This window comes from Sphaerodactylus townsendi, linkage group LG01 (genome assembly GCF_021028975.2).
Source record: "Sphaerodactylus townsendi isolate TG3544 linkage group LG01, MPM_Stown_v2.3, whole genome shotgun sequence".
Lineage (NCBI taxonomy): Eukaryota > Metazoa > Chordata > Lepidosauria > Squamata > Sphaerodactylidae > Sphaerodactylus > Sphaerodactylus townsendi.
Genome location: NC_059425.1, coordinates 116,012,577 through 116,030,975, shown reverse-complemented (window position 1 = coordinate 116,030,975; position 18,399 = coordinate 116,012,577). Strand labels below are relative to the sequence as shown.

Here is an 18,399-nt window from a genome sequence, read left to right as displayed (position 1 = left end):
CCTTCCACTGGCCTCCAGTTACATACATACATAAGCCTTTATTGGCATAGTCAGAAAAAAGTTACATGAATCGGGAACAATTGCATGGATACATGGTAGATAAAAGGTCCCATGGGGAGCACAACAAATACGTTCTACTGGGAACTCTCAACTATCTCCGCAATGAAATTGGCAATCTCTTCATAAAGACCGGGGTCCGAGTTGTTTAACATTAGAGATAACCTAGTCCAGTGGTGGCGAACCTTTGGCACTCCAGATTTTATGGACTACAATTCCCATCAGTCCCTGCCAGCATGGTCAATTGGCCATGCTGGCAGGGGCTGATGGGAATTGTAGTCCATAACATCTGGAGTGCCAAAGGTTCGCCACCACGGACCTAGTCAGATCAGGCAGCCCAGATTGAAAGAAAAAATGTAGGTTGGTATATTTAGATCTGACGTTATCAAATCTGGTGCAGTGCAAGAGTTGGTGAGTCAGGGTTTCAACCACATTGAGTTTGCAACTGCATAACCTTGCAGATTTATCTAAATTGCTGAACCTACCCTTTAATAGGGCAGAGGGCATAACGTTAAAACATGCAATGGTGAGGGCTCTCCTTGTGCGTGGGTTCGTTAAGGTATGGAGGTAATAGGCCATACGTCTCTGCGTAAATGGAATTAGGAGTTGTGTTGGAGAGCAGGTTCGTTTGGCTGCTTGATGCAGATTTGCAAATTCTAGATCTAAAAGCCGATCTCTGAGCCTATTGTATGCTTCTGAGTAGGACATTAGGTAGTTTCAATAGGCAGGCCGATGGAAATAATCTTTCTCTCGATTAGAGAAAACCAGGGGTTAGCCTGCGTGTCCTGTAGTGTCAATGAGACAAGGGAGCGTTCAGATGGCAGGTAGTGAAGGCAGGCCTCCAGTTACTTGGGGGGGGGGGGGCAGCAGGAAAGTCTGTTGCACCTGGTGGTGGTGGGGGATTCCCACACACTTTCCGCCTGGGGGAGAGGGAAGCCAGCTCCCAGTCCTTGTCAGAATCAGGCCTTCTAGACCAACAACCAGGGTCAGGACCACCAGGATGGCTCTGTGGACTCTGCACTTTCCAGCATGAGTGTGAGACTCTTTGATCCTCAAAACTGCTGCCCAGCCCACTGCCAACAGTTTCTCAGAAGAGCAGGAGGCTTCTGATTGGCCAGGAAGGAAAGAGGGCATGAGAGTGGCTATGTGGGCCTTTCTCCCCCCCCTTTTCAGCTCTCTTCTTTCCCTGCCTCCCTTGGTGGTGGTGCTGCTCTAGATCAATTGAAGGGTGGGTTCTGTGGCTCGACCACCTGTTTTCTCACCCACCCACTGTCTCATTCATCAGCTCACCCACCCAAGGGCCATGTTCTGGTATTTTTCCTGCACGGGGGAGGGAGGAGGTCAGCGGGGCAGCCAGCCAAATTCATCCCCATGTAACTCCGATGAATGGTGCCTGGGTCAAATGTTTCCCCTGCCCCTCCCAAAAATGTCATTGTAATTATGTATAATGATGACTGATCCCATTCATTCAGAGCTGGCTTTGGGAAACAAAGGTATCACTTCCACAAGTCAGAAAGAGGCCTTTTTCATATCAGCAGAAGCACAATGAGTTCCACATTCCTCCCTACAGCTCTCCATTGTAGAGGAAGACAAAGCCCCTTACCTTAAAAACCCTGCTGGGCTGCCATGAGCTGTCTGTGACTTGACTGCACTTTACACACACATGTATCCTGCAATAATCACATTTATTTTCTGCATAGGAAATGTTTAACATTTGAAGCGATCCCATTAAAGTATTATCATACTATAGATTTGTGCTACCAAATGAAGATGACGGAACACTATAAAAATTGAACAATTATTATTAAAAGTCACATAACAGCTGGAGCTTAATTTCTTGAAGCTGTCATATCTTTCCTATGGAGCTATTAAGTCACACAGAACTCCAATTTTCCCTTCATAACTCTTTTCAAAATCTGTTTTTTGACACAAAGACTGCAGATTGTCACTTCTGGCTTCAAGCAATGATAAGCATCACACAGTTTCAGAGCATACTAAACTATTTGGTCCTTTTGGCTTGCTCTGCTTACTTCAGATATTGAATAGTTCTCATCAATTTATGGGCTGATTAAAACAAATGAATCTCAGTCTTAAATAGATATTGGACACATCAGAGGTGACTTCATGATGAAGAACATAAGAACATAAGAACAAGCCAGCTGGATCAGACCAGAGTCCATCTAGTCCAGCTCTCTGCTACTCGCAGTGGCCCACCAGGTGCCTTTGGGAGCTCACATGCAGGATGTGAAAGCAATGGCCTTCTGCAGCTGTTGCTCCCAAACACCTGGGATATAATTAAAGAATGTTGCAATCTCGGATCAAAGAGGATCAAGATTGGTAGCCATAAAATCGACTTCTCCTCCATAAATCTGTCCAAGCCCCTTTCAAAACTATCCGGGTTAGTGGCCATCACCACCTCCTGTGGCAGCATATTCCAAACACCAATCTGCGTTAGCATTGAAGAAGTGTTTCCTTTTATTAGTCCTAATTCTTCCCCCCAGCATTTTCAATGAATGCCCCCTGGTTCTAGTATTGTGAGAAAGAGAGAAAAATTTCTCTCTGTCAACATTTTCTACCCCATGCATAATTTTATAGACTTCAATCAAATCCCCCCTCAGCCGTCTCCTCTCCAAACTAAAGAGTCCCAAACGCTGCAGCCTCTCCTCATAGGGAAGGTGCTCCAGTCCCTCAATCATCCTCGTTGCCCCTTCTCTGCGCTTTTTCTATCTATCAATATCCTTTTTTTTGAGAATCACGGCGATAGAACTGGACACAGTACTCCAAGAGTCGCGGTCGCACCAGCACTAACTATATAAGGGCATGACAAACTTTGCAGTTTTATTCTTAATTCCTTTCCTAATTATCCCCAGCATAGAGTTTTGCCTTTTTTCACAGCTGCCATGCATTGAGTTGACATTCCCATGGAACTATCAACTAAGGCGCCCAAATCCCTTTCCTGGTCTGTGACTGATAGCACTGACCCTTGAAGCACTACCATGTGAAGTTTGGATTTTTTGCCCCTATGTGTGCATCACTTTGCATTTTGCTACATTGTGCTGCATTTGCCATTTTCTTAGCCCACTCACCTGATTTATCAAGGTCCGCTTGGAGCTCTTCACAATCCTTTGTGGTTCTCACCACCCTACATAATTTGGTATCATCTGTAAATTTGGCAACCACACTACCCACCCCTACTTCCAGGTCATTTATGAATAGGTTAAAGAGCACTGGTCCCAAAAGCGGATCCCTGGGGGACACCACTCCCTACATCTCTCCATTGTGAGAACTACCCATTTTACACCCACTCTTTGCCTTCCTGTTTCTCAACCAGTCCTTAATCCATAGGAGGACTTCCCCTCTTATTCCTTGATTGCTGAGTTTTCTCAATAGTCTCTGGTGAGGGAAATTTGTCAAAGTTCAGAAATTAGTCACTCATTAATTGTTACTTGCTTCTTCATGTTCTGCAAATTAGTTAGAAGTCATAAGAGAAGGTACAACCAGCTGCTGAATGATCAAGACAACCAAATCGCCAAAATCTAACAACTGAATTTGGTAAATTGAAACATGTATCTCAAGATCACAATGGTATGAGGTTTTTTTTGGAAATTGAAACATGGCAGATTTACCTTAAAATCCACCAATAAAAAATTAGATTTAAAAACTGCAAAATATATTTGAAGTTCCATAGCAAATTTTGATCATCTTTGCAACTGAGAAATGCATTTTATATTTACTCGTTATTTTACCAGAATATTTATATCCCAGCTTTCTATTCAATGTAGATACTCAAGACATTTTGAATATATACCATTAATTGGATCTTAACTGTACAGTCTTATACAAAGTTACTGCGATCCACCAGGCACAATCCACCAATTCCCAATCACTTGCTCCTGCAAGTCTGCTGCTTCTATCTTACTCAATTCAGACCTCCTTCCATTGTCTAGAGGCATTAATCTAAAAGCTGTTTTCCCACTGCTCCACATGGCCTGATAAACAGCTGCCAGGTGATGTGAGGGAGAGAGAAAAGAAGCCATCATAGCTCGAGCAGAAGAGAGGCACTGGAAGTCCTGCCCTTATAAGGCCACAGCCCCGGCCCCTCCACCTACAACACATGCTCATGCCAGATATAGAATGACCCCACCTGCTGGGCCGGACACTGACGCCAAGGCCACCTTTCTCCCTGCCTGCTCCCAGGCAGCAACAGCGGCCAACGTAATTCTAAGCTGCGCTTTCTCTTTGCTCTCTTATAATAAAAGTATGTGTTTACCTCCTGAGTGTTTCAAACAGGGTTTACACCTTTTTCACACATCTTTGTGTATTTTTAAAGCAGCTTCCCTCATCCAAAACGCATATCACCAGCCACAGGAAATTTTAGATTATGTTTGGAAATGTGTTTAGTCAGGCTAAAAAATTGTATTTCTACTTGTACTTCTATTTATCTTTATGTTGTGCCTGAGTTAACCAACTCTCCAATTCTGACTGAACTTGTACCAAATTCCGCAGATGGTTTCTCCTTTTACCTATAAATAAACTCCTTTTGTTTAATCTGAAATAAATTGTTACCTCATTTTATTGTCGAAGGCTTTCACGGCCGGAATCACTTGGGCGCTGTGTGGTTTCCGGGCTGTATGGCCGTGTTCTAGCAGCATTCTCTCCTGATGTTTCGCCTGCATCTGTGGCTGGCATCTTCAGAATAGATAGGATCCTCTGAAGATGCCAGCCACAGATGCAGGCAAAACGTCAGGAGAGAATGCTGCTAGAACACGGCCATACAGCCCGGAAACCACACAGCGCCCAAGTGATTCCGGCCGTGAAAGCCTTCGACAATAAAATGAGGTAACAATTTATTTCAGATTAAACAAAAGGAGTTTATTTATAGGTAAAAGGAGAAACCATGTGCGGAATTTGGTACAAGTTCAGTCAGAATTGGAGAGTTGGTTAACTCAGGCACAACATAAAGATAAATAGAAGTACAAGTAGAAATACAATTTTTTAGCCTGACTAAACACATTTCCAAACATAATCTAAAATTTCCTGTGGCTGGTGATATGCGTTTTGGATGAGGGAAGCTGCTTTAAAAATACACAAAGATGTGTGAAAAAGGTGTAAACCCTGTTTGAAACACTCAGGAGGTAAACACATACTTTTATTATAAGAGAGCAAAGAGAAAGCGCAGCTTAGAATTACGTTGGCCGCTGTTGCTGCCTGGGAGCAGGCAGGGAGAAAGGTGGCCTTGGCGTCAGTGTCCGGCCCAGCAGGTGGGGTCATTCTATATCTGGCATGAGCATGTGTTGTAGGTGGAGGGGCCGGGGCTGTGGCCTTATAAGGGCAGGACTTCCAGTGCCTCTCTTCTGCTCGAGCTATGATGGCTTCTTTTCTCTCTCCCTCACATCACCTGGCAGCTGTTTATCAGGCCATGTGGAGCAGTGGGAAAACAGCTTTTAGATTAATGCCTCTAGACAATGGAAGGAGGTCTGAATTGAGTAAGATAGAAGCAGCAGACTTGCAGGAGCAAGTGATTGGGAATTGGTGGATTGTGCCTGGTGGATCGCAGTAACTTTGTATAAGACTGTACAGTTAAGATCCAATTAATGGTATATATTCAAAATGTCTTGAGTATCTACATTGAATAGAAAGCTGGGATATAAATATTCTGGTAAAATAACGAGTAAATATAAAATGCATTTCTCAGTTGCAAAGATGATCAAAATTTGCTATGGAACTTCAAATATATTTTGCAGTTTTTAAATCTAATTTTTTATTGGTGGATTTTAAGGTAAATCTGCCATGTTTCAATTTCCAAAAAAAACCTCATACCATTGTGATCTTGAGATACATGTTTCAATTTACCAAATTCAGTTGTTAGATTTTGGCGATTTGGTTGTCTTGATCATTCAGCAGCTGGTTGTACCTTCTCTTATGACTTCTAACTAATTTGCAGAACATGAAGAAGCAAGTAACAATTAATGAGTGACTACTTCTGAACTTTGACAAATTTCCTCACCAGAGACTATTGAGAAAACTCAGCAATCAAGGAATAAGAGGGGAAGTCCTCCTATGGATTAAAAACTGGTTGAGAAACAGGAAGCAAAGAGTGGGTGTAAATGGGTAGTTCTCACAATGGAGAGATGTAGGGAGTGGTGTCCCCCAGGGATCCGTTTTGGGACCAGTGCTCTTTAACCTATTCATAAATGACCTGGAAGTAGGGGTGGGTAGTGTGGTGGCCAAATTTACAGATGATACCAAATTATGTAGGGTGGTGAGAACCACAAAGGATTGTGAAGAGCTCCAAGCGGACCTTGATAAATCAGGTGAGTGGGCTAAGAAATGGCAAATGCAGTACAATGTAGCAAAATGCAAAGTGATGCACATAGGGGCAAAAAATCCAAACTTCACATGCAAGCTTCAAGGGTCAGTGCTATCAGTCACAGATCAGGAAAGGGATTTGGGCGTCTTAGTTGATAGTTCCATGGGAATGTCAACTCAATGCATGGCAGCTGTGAAAAAGGCAAACTCTATGCTGGGGATAATTAGGAAAGGAATTGAGAATAAAACTGCAAAGTTTGTCATGCCCTTATATAAAGAAGTGGTGCGACCGCACTTGGAGTACTGTGTCCAGTTCTGGTCGCCGCATCTCAAAAAGGATATTGAGGAGATAGAAAAAGGGCAGAGAAGGGCAACGAGGATGATTGAGGGACTGGAGCACCTTCCCTATGAGGAGAGGCTGCAGCGTTTGGGACTCTTTAGTTTGGAGAGGAGACGGCTGAGGGGGGATTTGATTGAAGTCTATAAAATTATGCATGGGGTAGAAAATGTTGACAGAGAGAAATTTTTCTCTCTTTCTCACAATACTAGAACCAGGGGGCATTCATTGAAAATGCTGGGGGGAAGAATTAGGACTAATAAAAGGAAACACTTCTTCACGCAACGTGTGATTGGTGTTTGGAATATGCTGCCACAGGAGGTGGTGATGGCCACTAACCTGGATAGCTTTAAAAGGGGCTTGGACAGATTTATGGAGGAGAAGTCGATTTATGGCTACCAATCTTGATCCTCTTTGATCTGAGATTGCAAATGCCTTAACAGACCAGGTGCTCGGGAGCAACAGCCGCAGAAGGCCATTGCTTTCACATCCTACATGTGAGCTCCCAAAGGCACCTGGTGGGCCACTGCGAGTAGCAGAGAGCTGGACTAGATGGACTTTGGTCTGATCCAGCTGGCTTGTTCTTATGTTCTTATGTTCTTAACTACTACCTCATTACTTTAACTGAAAATACCTGAAGTTGTTCCTGGGATCTTCTGCTAACAAAGCAGATGCTCCATTGCCAAGTCACAGATCTTCCTCAGGACAGTGCATTCTTAACAGGACAACCAACATAAGAACTTGTACTTTTGTCATCTCATCCTGCAACTCTAATAAGAACACAGTGGCATGTATCCATTAAAAGCATCAACACAGTTCACAGTTCATCTCCCCAACTAAAGGGCTCTTGTGGGTTGAGGGAATCATGTGGGATGCAGTGAAGGTGGCTGTAGCCAGAGGGAGGAATGATTAAAATCCTGCCATACTCTTATGCAAGTTTTTCTGCAAGTTCATCAACAACTTGTGTGAAGAACAATTTCTTGCTCAAGCTATAATGCCGGGGTTACATCTCACACCATTCTGAAGGCCAATCAATTCATAGGGATCAATCTGAGAGGGATTAGGAGACTACAGTGGAAAGGAAGAGATAGAAAATATCTCTTCCTCAATCCATTTTTAAGGAATATAATGGTTAAAGCTATGGCCGTTTCCGCACGGAAGCCGACGACGCTGGGACCATCCTCATGGACGGTCCTGGAAAGAGCCGGGACGCTGGCACTGCGGAGCGCTGGCACCCAGCCGACCCGGCGTGTCCCCGGACCTCCAGCACGTCGCCGAGGCCTGGGGACACGCCCCCCGGCCCTGTGCACCTGCTCCAGCGGCGCAGGGCAGGGGGGCGTGTCCCCAGGCCTCGGCGACGCGCTGGAGGCCCGGGGACAAGGTAGGTGCCGGGAGGGAGTGGGGGGGAGGCATCTTAAAGCCGCTGCCATTTGCTCGGCAGTGGCTTCAAGGCGGCGTTTCCCCAACAAGTACGCTTCTAAGCGCACTGGGGAAACGCCGGCTTTGCGGTGGTCGGGCGGTGCGAGGGCGGCGCAGCTGCGATGCAGCTGTGCCCCTTGTGCGAATGGCGGCCTGGGGACAGTGTTTTTGCCGTTCCCAGTCCGCCATATTCCACCCGTGCGGAAACAGCCTAATATTTTTGAGGTTCACCATGTTGAAACTCCTGTTCAAGGAATAAAGAAGGTTGCTGCCTCAGTTTCTTGAAATCCAAATCCAAAACCTTATGTCAGGTACTTTTGACAGTCCTGGTTGGATGAGCTATTGATTGAATGTTTTTAAAAGCTGTTTCTTAAACCCATGTTGTTTCATTAACAAAACAAAAATTCTAACCAGCCATCCTTGGAAAAGAATGTTTCTTTCGGTCTGTCATGAATCCAAAAAAGAGAAGGAACAAGACTAAAATGTATAATGTTCATGAATACCCATGCAACTTGTTTTTGTTTTCAAAATCAAGTCATTCATTTAAAGGAGTGCTTTGTTTATGGTCAAAAATAACATTAGAGAGGAAAATGAAACTGAACAAAAAAAGCCATCCTTTACCTATGCTAGCCAACCTGCTTGCTCTGACTACACAGGAAGCGACATAGAGGTAGCAGCTTACTGGTACAAAGAGAAGCTTTTATTAAAGGAAAGCATTATCACTTTATTATTGCTTCTAGAACAAATAGAAGCTATTCATCCTTACAAGTGCCATCTCTATAAATAATGAAGGATGTTCTGCAACAGATATAATAAATGGCTAGCTGTATTTTACAGCAGAGGGATACATATCAGGACAGAACTTGTGGAAATATAACCTTGCGGATATGCAGTGAATGTTGGTCTGCATATGTCTGCAGTGCATTACTCATTTTTTCTAATTGTTATATGAAGATCTGCAGAGAACACTTAATATTCAAGAACTACAGCAGGGGTCCAATGGTTAACATAGTCATGAAGATGTTAGTCATGAATAATACGAAAAAAAAACTCAGTTCCGTACCAAGGCAAGATGTAATTGGTCATGTAACTATGAGGTTTGGGGTGAAAGGTCTCTAGATTTAATGGCATAGTTGTTCAAATTTCAGAAAATTCATTAATGCAGTAGATTAAAAGTTGGACGGAAGAGGTGCTTAGTTATCATGGAGTTGCAACTGCCACTATCATACTTACTCCTGACTTTCACAAATTCTTCATCCTTTTCATAATTCAGGGGTGATTTTGAATTTTTTATTCCTGGTATTCTGAACCAAATATCAATGTTTGGATTTTTCTTCAGCCTATACAAACTGAACCTGGGATTAGAGGTGCTCAAACACCTGCCAGGTGTGATCAGGCAGTTGATTTTTGATAGTCTATTTGTCTGTTCACTGAACTGTTCATGGTTGCTTGGCAGATCATGGTGACATATTTCAAAGAGTTTCTTCCTGACAGCACAGTACACTGCAATTAGTTTTTTGTGTTTTTGGTATGGCCCTAAGGATCTCAACTTTTCTTACTGAGCTGCTGCAGACAATTCTTTAATTTGGCATTTAAATGAGACACAACTCATATAAAGCAGACATAAATAAGTGTTCGGTCTTAAAGTATGATACCCTTTAATGCTCATCTGTGTAGACCTTAGTGATATTAATGGCTGCTGGTCTGTTTGGCTCTGTCATGCCCTAGAGACCACCTCTGCTTGTCCATTAATTCTATGACAGCTTTGGAATATAATTAATTGGTCATAAACCTCTCTGCACATCCCTACAAACCTTACAACATTGTGTGCCTAGTAACAGACATAGTTCTCTCAGAAGCTGTTTAGCTTCATTGTGAAAAGTATCTTACCAGGAAATATCTCAACAAGCACGGATGGTACAGATTTTCCCTAGAAGAACAATAACGTGTAATGAGGGTGCAATGGCATATATACTATCAAATACCAGATAAATGGTATCCAAATGGTATATATATTGTCATATGTGGATATATAGAATTCCTAGGTCTTTTCCAAGATAGTTAGCCATTCTTAGATAAATTCTTAGACAAATTCAACCAGGGTGAAAGCCAGTGACTCCTTGATTGTCAGTTTTCTAGCACCAACCAAGTAACTTTGCCAGCTGGGTTCAACCATCAGATCTATTAAGGCCTCCTGTGGATCCAGATAGGGGGGCTGCCATCTTGGTTTTAAGTTTACTGATTTTACTGATTTTAATAGTATTTATACTGTATGTTTTAATGTAACAATTGGGTTTTGTTGTATACTGCCCTGAGTCATTGTATGAGTTTGATATTGTGTGAGTGGATCAACTAGTCTGGGAGACAGGAATTCTCTCCACACTGATATCTGACAATTTGGAATTATCACTATCTGAATTAATTTCTCACATAGGAAAATGGTAGTGCCTGCAAAGGATCTTATCCCTCCTTCTATGCACTTCTTATCCCTCCTTCTATGTGCTGAACTTCACACTTGGAGATCTCTGAACTGGAGAATATATACTGTTAGTATTGACTTAGATACAATCCCCGTTCTCCATGACCCTGACCTGCCCCTGACAGAAGACTTCACTTCCTAGCTTCAGATAGTATAAAATTCATGAAAGAGCATAAGGAGCTTTCTTATACTGAGTCAAACCACTAGTTTATCACAGTCAGCATTATATACTCTGAAAGAATCAATTCTCCAGAATCTCAGGCAGAGGACTTTCATATCACTCATTTTAACTGGGGGTGCTGATCATTGAATTTAGGACCTTCTACTGAGCCACATCCTCTTCCCAAAACTGATATAAACAGCTTAATTTACTTATCTGTATATATTTCCAAGACCAGATATAGAAAAGTTCCAACAATATCACTGAAATCCTATGCAGAGTTATGCTAATCTAAGCCTACCAATTTCAGTGGGCTTAGAGTGAGTAACTCTACATAGAATTGAATTGTATGTCTGTTTCTAACATTTTCATCTAGTGCTTAGAGTAAAAGACAGAAATGTGTGGGGTGAGTTTTTCAAATTATACCAATGTAACCTGTGGTCTATTTATCATTTTTAAGTACATAATTACTGTGTAAACAACCAGTACACTTGAATTAAGTCTTTACACTATGAAATAATTGTAAGCACTCATTGCTAAAAAAAAAAGTTACTATAAATGTAGGCAAATTTATTTATGAACATAGCCTAATTTTACACCTGTCATATGTTCAAAAGTTTCTACTTGGAAAGGCCAAGCCCATCTGAATTCCTTCCTTCCTTCCTTCCTGCCTTCCTGCCTGGCCTTGCTTTCTTTTTGCCTTGCCCTGCCTTGTTCTTTGATAAATACAAGAATTAAAGATTTTTCTTTGGAACTATTTACAATATTAGTATGATTATTCTCCATTCCAGAATAGTTTTCATACTTTGAAAAGATAGTGGGATCATTTTTCTCTACCTGAAAAGAAATGGGATGGCATGGCATTCCAGCCAATCCTCAATGTGAGGCCTGCTTTAATATCACAAGTAAGTACCACAGTTCTGGGCCCTACTGTTCTATACAGAGAACACTCACATGCAACCCTGTGCCACTTAATTTAAAAAGGAGGAGTAAATTTATATTTGCAAATTATACATGCTAAGGTGTAAAGAAAGTGTAACTTTTGCCCTTAAGTTCACTGGGAGATAACTCACCCAGCATGACAACCATTTGGCCTCTTTTTGACATGGCCTGGCTAGGTCATAAACAATGAGACCCCTTGCCCCCTATTAAGGCTATAAAACCATGTTTATGTTTCCACAGAAGAAATTAGATTTTCCAGGAACCTTCCAAAAACCGACCCTGCCAGATCAGCAAGATTGATCTAATGGGCCGAAAGGAGACAGAGGCCCTAAAACTCAGTTCACAGGGATTTGAAGGTCACTCTGATTCAGCCTGGAGACAGGCAGAGAGACTTGCTCAGCCTGACACTGCATGTGCTCTGTGGAAACTGGAACTGGTTGTAATTTTTATCATTTTCTTTCTTTTCTTTCTTTTTAATAAAATCTTTAAAAACTCAGCGGTTTCAGAGTAACTGGATTAAAGAACCCTGTTATCTCGGTACGTTATTGGAAAAATGGACAGCACCCACCCACCCTTTTTCCTTCACATGAGGGTACTTCCTTTTGTAACTGAACTGAGTGGCACTTGCCAACTTTGGGACCTACTGATACATTAGTGGAGGGGGAAAGTTTTTAAAATTATTTTTTAAAGTCAAACAAGAAAGATTTACTCAAAACAAAGCTCAGTCTGGAAAACTGAAGTTTATGGCTAAAATGAGTCCATTAAACTGAATTCAACTGGGCTTCATTTGGCATAGTTGCTAATGGAACAGCATGAAACTCCTTTTGAATCCCAGCCAATCAGGTCTAGACATTTTAAGTCTGACTGCAGGCCTATTAAAGTGAACAGGTATCTTGCTGACAGCGTGGGGCTGGATCAGTGTCCCGTAGTGTGTTGGTGCTTCTGGTATTATATTGAGGAGGCTGATAGTAGGCAGGAAGTCATTGTGATGGCACCTGTAACTAGACACATGGGCCATTGTGATGGAAATAAAGAATGGAGAGAATCTTCTTAGGATCTACTGAATATTTCAGAATTATAAATGTCATACTATAAAGGAAGATTCCTTTATAGAGGACAATTCCTGAACTTGATGAGAAGTTAAAATACTAATACTTGTATCTACTAATCTGTCCATTTAAAATATTTGTACCAAAAATGAATTGTCACAAACTGTATAACATAATTATTAGAACATTGGGTAGAATAAAATTATCCAACTAATCAACTGCATGAGGATAATATTTTGTATACTTACATTAAGTCATATATTGTGACTTCAGTTCAACCAGTTGAACATTATTTACAGGTTACTCAATAATTAATTCTAAAACCTTCTGTATAAAAATGTCATGTCATCACAGGTATTTCCTTTGATCCACAAACCAGAATATTTAAATCCACATGTTGCTTCAGTGCAGGAATAAGTTCATTTTCATGGACTGTGCTTCCAAGTGATTTGTATTCAGGGTACTAATTTTATGAGTTAAATTGGCTGAAATCCAAGAACTAGTATTTAACTTGGCTGTGGAGGAGGCTGCTATTTGCAGTGAAGGTGGAGTTAGGGGTGGAGCCAATAGTGTAAAGCTGGAGCCAGTGGGCTTATCTTGCTCAGTTTGATCCTGGTCTCTGCAAAGCTTGGGTCAAGCTTTAACCTGCAGGTTTAAAGCCTGAAGTTTAAAGCTGAACCCAGGTGATCTGAAGCCAGCATCAAATGTCCCCCAACCCTCCCAAACTCCACATGGAGTAGGGGGGGGGGATTTGAGCCTAGCTAGCCTCACTCCCAAACTCCATGTGGATTCAGGGCAGAGTCAGTCCCGCTGTTCAGAACTCAACTGCGCCCTTGCCCCAAACTTTGTGGTGAGTTCAAAGTGAGTGGAGTTGAGGGAGATGACAGTCCTGCAATGAGTCCCATGTGACCATAGGGAGTGCACCTGGGGATTCACGCACACCCCAGGCCTCCCAGCTATGCCACTGTGGTGCTGGTGACCTTACCAATAGCTCAAGCCAATTATGTTACCCTGTTGAAGGAGGTGTACACATGTGTTGAATTGGCTACCAGTTCTGGCTGGGTTTGGTTTTTTTATTATGTACTCTTTGTTCATGAAGGAAAAGAGATTTTACAGTTCTTGGTGACATTCTGAAATCCATTCCATGTTTTATTATCATACCAGGGTAACAGAATCTGGAGCAGTTCTTGGCTGTTTTACTAATGGCTCTCACTAGTGACTGTATCTAATCAAGCTTCTATGATGGTCTTTAATGGACCTCTTTTTTCTCTGTCTCATGTTAGTTTGTTCTGATCCTATTTATATTTTGTTAATCTAAGAAAACCACTTCTTATACCTGAGTTACTATCTTACAGCCCTGTTCAGATGTTCTGTCCAAAATCTCATGAGTTCCTATACTAATATGTCCTGACCTTATGAAGCTTCAGATGATAGCAACTCAAAATCTCACTATTGCAAGGCAGATTTGCAACTTCTTCCCTCTACCACAACAACCATCCCTTCACTTTTACATAGAGGATGTGCAGGAATTTTTTGAGCTACTACATCCTGATGTAGGTCATAGCATTTTTCAGTCTGGAGGCATTACAGGTGCAAAATCATTTATAATTTGACATTATATGCCATCGTAGCAGTAAGAAAATAGTGCTGGGTTGATTTTGCATTGAGACGATTCAATGGATTTTTCTGCTGCAACTGCCTGTTTTGGTCAGGGGAACTTAATGATCAAAATGTGTTTTCAACAAGTCCCTAGGTGCAACTTTCTGGCAAAGACAGCCTTCTTTTGAGGCACTGTACCATTTCAGTGATTTCTTGAGGTGGTACATACACATGCACACACACCGTCTATGGTAACCCTATAGTATCTTTATTTCATGGGTTTGCTACCTCAGGTTGAAATACCTGGAGATTGTGAGGATAGAGTCGGAGGAGGGCAAGATTTGGGAGGAAGGGAACTTCAGTGGGGCATGATGCCATGCAGTACAGCTTCCAAAGTAGCCATTTTCTCCAAATTAACTAATCTCTGTCACCTGTAGTCATAATCTTGGAGATCTCCAGCCACCACCTGGAGGTTGACAACCCAACTATTTCTAATGCTGGTTTGGTTGCTGGATTCTGTTTTAAGGTATTGCAGACTTGACTCTGGAACATGACTTCAGTAGATGCACATTAGAAGCAGGCATGGTGGCCTCCTCTGTGTTTTAGGTCTAGGTGCCCTGTCAGTGGTTTTGATTTGAACACCATCACATAGCTCTTATCACTTCCAAAATTTCCAATACCTGACAAATTTGTTTGTTATTATCCTCTCGCCACTGTGTTCTAGCTTATTTTACAACAACCTGGATATGAAAACAGTGTTAAATTAAAATATAATACATCTGTGGAGATTTTAAATTAAAAAGTGCGAATTGAAAGATTCCTCCTACGCATTTTTGTGGAAATAGAACATTCTTAATGGGAACTGCAGGACATTCATCATAGAAGCACATGAAAACCCCACCGAAGGAACATAATTTTAACTTATGTGGTATGCATTGAAAGAAATGGCTTGATAGGCTGAAAACTTAGTGTATGATTGCTTTCTACAAAAAAAGTCTTTTATTGACCTACACATCATGCTGCCAGGCAATAGTTCTTTTACGCCACTGAGGGTAATCACAGTTGCTTAAGATTAAATGGGCTACCTAATTTTGAGGGAAAAAAGATTTAAAAGGGACACAATGCACAAGGTAGGCATGCAAGGATCTGAGAAGGCGGGGAAAGCATATTTAATGCTTAACTAAATAAGAACCTTCAAAAGTCTCAAAATATATATAACAAAGAAATTCCTACAAATAAAATAAATATTTTTTAAAAAACAGAAAAATGTGGATGCTCTTTCCTGTTTGCAAAATGAGTAATAGAGGCTTCGGGATGCAGTCCCTAATAGCTAAAATGGGCATCATTTCAACAGATCTATAATCATATCTCTCAGTGCTAGGCTGATAGGAGCTGCAGAGAACTCTTATTCAGGTCACTATGGGGACATATAAAGGAGAACCTTCCCACCAAATGTGTTTTTGTTAAAGCCACCTCTCATGTGGTTATTAGCTATGACTAAGAAAAAGACTGTCACCCTCTTTTTGTGCATCTTTGTTTTCATTTCCCATTTAAATAGCCATTTGGTTGATTTGCATACCACCCTTCTTCCTTAACAAGGAACACAAAGGGGGTTCATAGTTTTAAAACCATAAAATATCTGTAATAAAAACTAATTCTTCGGTATTACTGTGTTTAATAATTGGTACTGCAATAATCATTCAGAGACTTTCCAGAATAAAAGGACTTCTCATTTCCTTCAAGAAGGCCTACAGTGCTGGTCTCAATCCAGCTTCCTGGAAAGGGAGGCCCAGAGCCTGGTGAAAGCAACTGGGAAAAGCCCTTCACAAGTCTTTGCCATTGTTAGCTCAGATATTGTGGGTTTCAGCAATTTTAGCAGAAAGGCCTTATTCAAAGATCTGTGACAGATTTATAGGAGAGAATATTCCTTTGTTTTGTAGCCAACCTATTTAAAGCTTTAAAGATAAAAGACAACAACTTCAAATAGGCTGATCAGATTTCTGTTTGTAGGGAATCACTCTGTCCTGAGCCCATTCCCTAGTCCACAGCTGCTTGGTGGAGCAGTGGGAGCGAAAACGAAGAGGAGGGGAATCATCACCCCTCCAACACTACTATGTCACTTCTGGCATGCACCTGGAAGTGATGTCACTGTATTGGTACAATGTTCTAAGATTCTAAAGAAACACACAGACTTGGTGGTATCTCTTCTGAGTTTATACCAAAAGTGCAAAGGGGAGGAATAGGCTGCACATAACTTGTATCTGTTTTGCTGAGGGGATAAGAATCTAGTCCCTTGTTGATCTTCTGATCAGCTGTGAGTCAGCTTCTGGCCAACAAGAAGCCACATACCTGTTTGGTAGCTGTCTGAGTTGTTCAATGCAATCCAAACATATCCCTGATTAGCTCATGGGCTGATTATGAGAGTCCAACAAGGTAGGTTTTGTCTGCCAATTCACTCAAAATTCATCTTCAATTTTCCCCAGTGTTGGAATGTGACTTCTCCATGCCTGGATAGGCTATGTTCTGTGTTTGCTTTCTTCATGTCTGTTCGCCACCAACTCCTCCTTCACCCCTGCAGCCATTTTCTTTCTTCTCCTTTGTACCAAGCACAGTAGGTAATGACTACCTGCTCACTGCTGGGGCTTTCCCACAGATGCACATCACACTCGCACATATATGATGGTGTCAGAATGCCCACTTGTGATTAGGTTTGGTAAATACCTAAATTTGGTAGAATTTGGATTCAGATTTATTTGGGCATAAAATTATCTGTAAGCCCGAATAAAGGCAAATAACATATTTGGATATACTGAATATTAGGAATATCCAAAAAAGTCAGATCTATTTGGCCTGCAGAGTACATTTTAAAAGCTAGAGGCCCCCAAAATTTACAGGCAGTCGAGGAGACTATCTGATGATGCCCCAAGGTTGGTTAGGCAGTTTGGTTTGGAGGAGGAAGTTATGGACCCCCCCCAAATTGGGTGTCCACATCCCCGTGTTTCCAATGGGGAGCTAACGGAGATGGGGGGCTACTCCTTGGAGATCATCTCAATCAAGCAGAGTGGGCAGTCTCTGGATGAGACCCCAAATTTTAGTGCCAGGCGTTTAAAGCACCCCCTGATAGTCCTGAAATTTCCCCACATTCTGTTAGCTCTGTGAAGTGCTTTGACTCCATTGTAGTCAATGCTTGAGGCCTAGCAGGGGAAGGGACTGTAAGCGTGCACATTTCAGGTAAAAAAACCTTAACACTTTCAGGGTATCTTCAAGAGACTCTCTTGATGACACCACCCAGGTTGCGTGCTGCTTCCAGGAGTTCAATGTTATGGGCCCCAAAATGGTAGGGCCCATCTCCCTCTACCACCCTGAAGCAAGTTCACTACTCAAACCTGGGAACGTCATATCAAGAGGTGTCCTGAAAGATGCTCTGAGAAAGTTTGTGCCTCTACCTTGAAAATATGCACGCTCCATCCTCAAGAAATTCCCCATTGGCTGCAATGGAGCCACTGGGAGCATAGAATCTCCCCAGCTCTCTTCTGCAAGTTCTATGGTGGGAAAAAATTAATTGTTTTATCCACCATAGACTTCAGTGGGAGCTTCTGTTATGTCCAGCTGACTCTGTGCTGGAAATTTTATTGGGGGCTCTGGCGGGGGGGGTCTTGCTCTTGATGGGGTACTTGGGAGGTGCTGATGTGTCTCCACAGAGAAAGCCAATTTTGCTGAAGTTTGCATGTTTGGGCAATAGCTCTGTGGGCATCAGGTTCACCTTCAAATGGATGTCCACAGCATTTAATCCCTCCCATGTAAAGAGAGCTTCAAACACAAAAAACACACAAAAAAGCCGAGACCTGCATTAGGATTAGTTCAGATTTGGGCGGAATGTTGGCTGATTTTTTGCCAGTATGCCTGTATTTGAATTTGGGCTGAATCTGGTATTTGTTGCATCCAAATCTCAGCTACTACTGTGATAGGAAATTTATCTTTATCTACTTTTCACTGGAACAATGCTGTGATCTGAAGTTACTTGAAATAAATATGCGGGGTTTTGCAT

At 41.9% G+C, this 18,399-nt stretch overlaps 1 protein-coding gene across 1 annotated transcript in view; it reads left to right on the top strand.

Moving 5' to 3' along the window:
* The window catches only part of LOC125437726 (basic proline-rich protein-like), a gene marked incomplete at its 5' end in the record, with an annotated part of 40,957 nt that extends 23,447 nt beyond the window's left edge, over window positions 1-17,510 (top strand). The window contains one exon of the mRNA XM_048505604.1: window positions 17,364-17,510. Within this exon, the coding sequence (XP_048361561.1) occupies window positions 17,364-17,510 (147 nt within the window). The remainder of the gene's footprint in view (window positions 1-17,363) is intronic.
* Window positions 17,511-18,399: the final 889 nt, after the last annotated feature.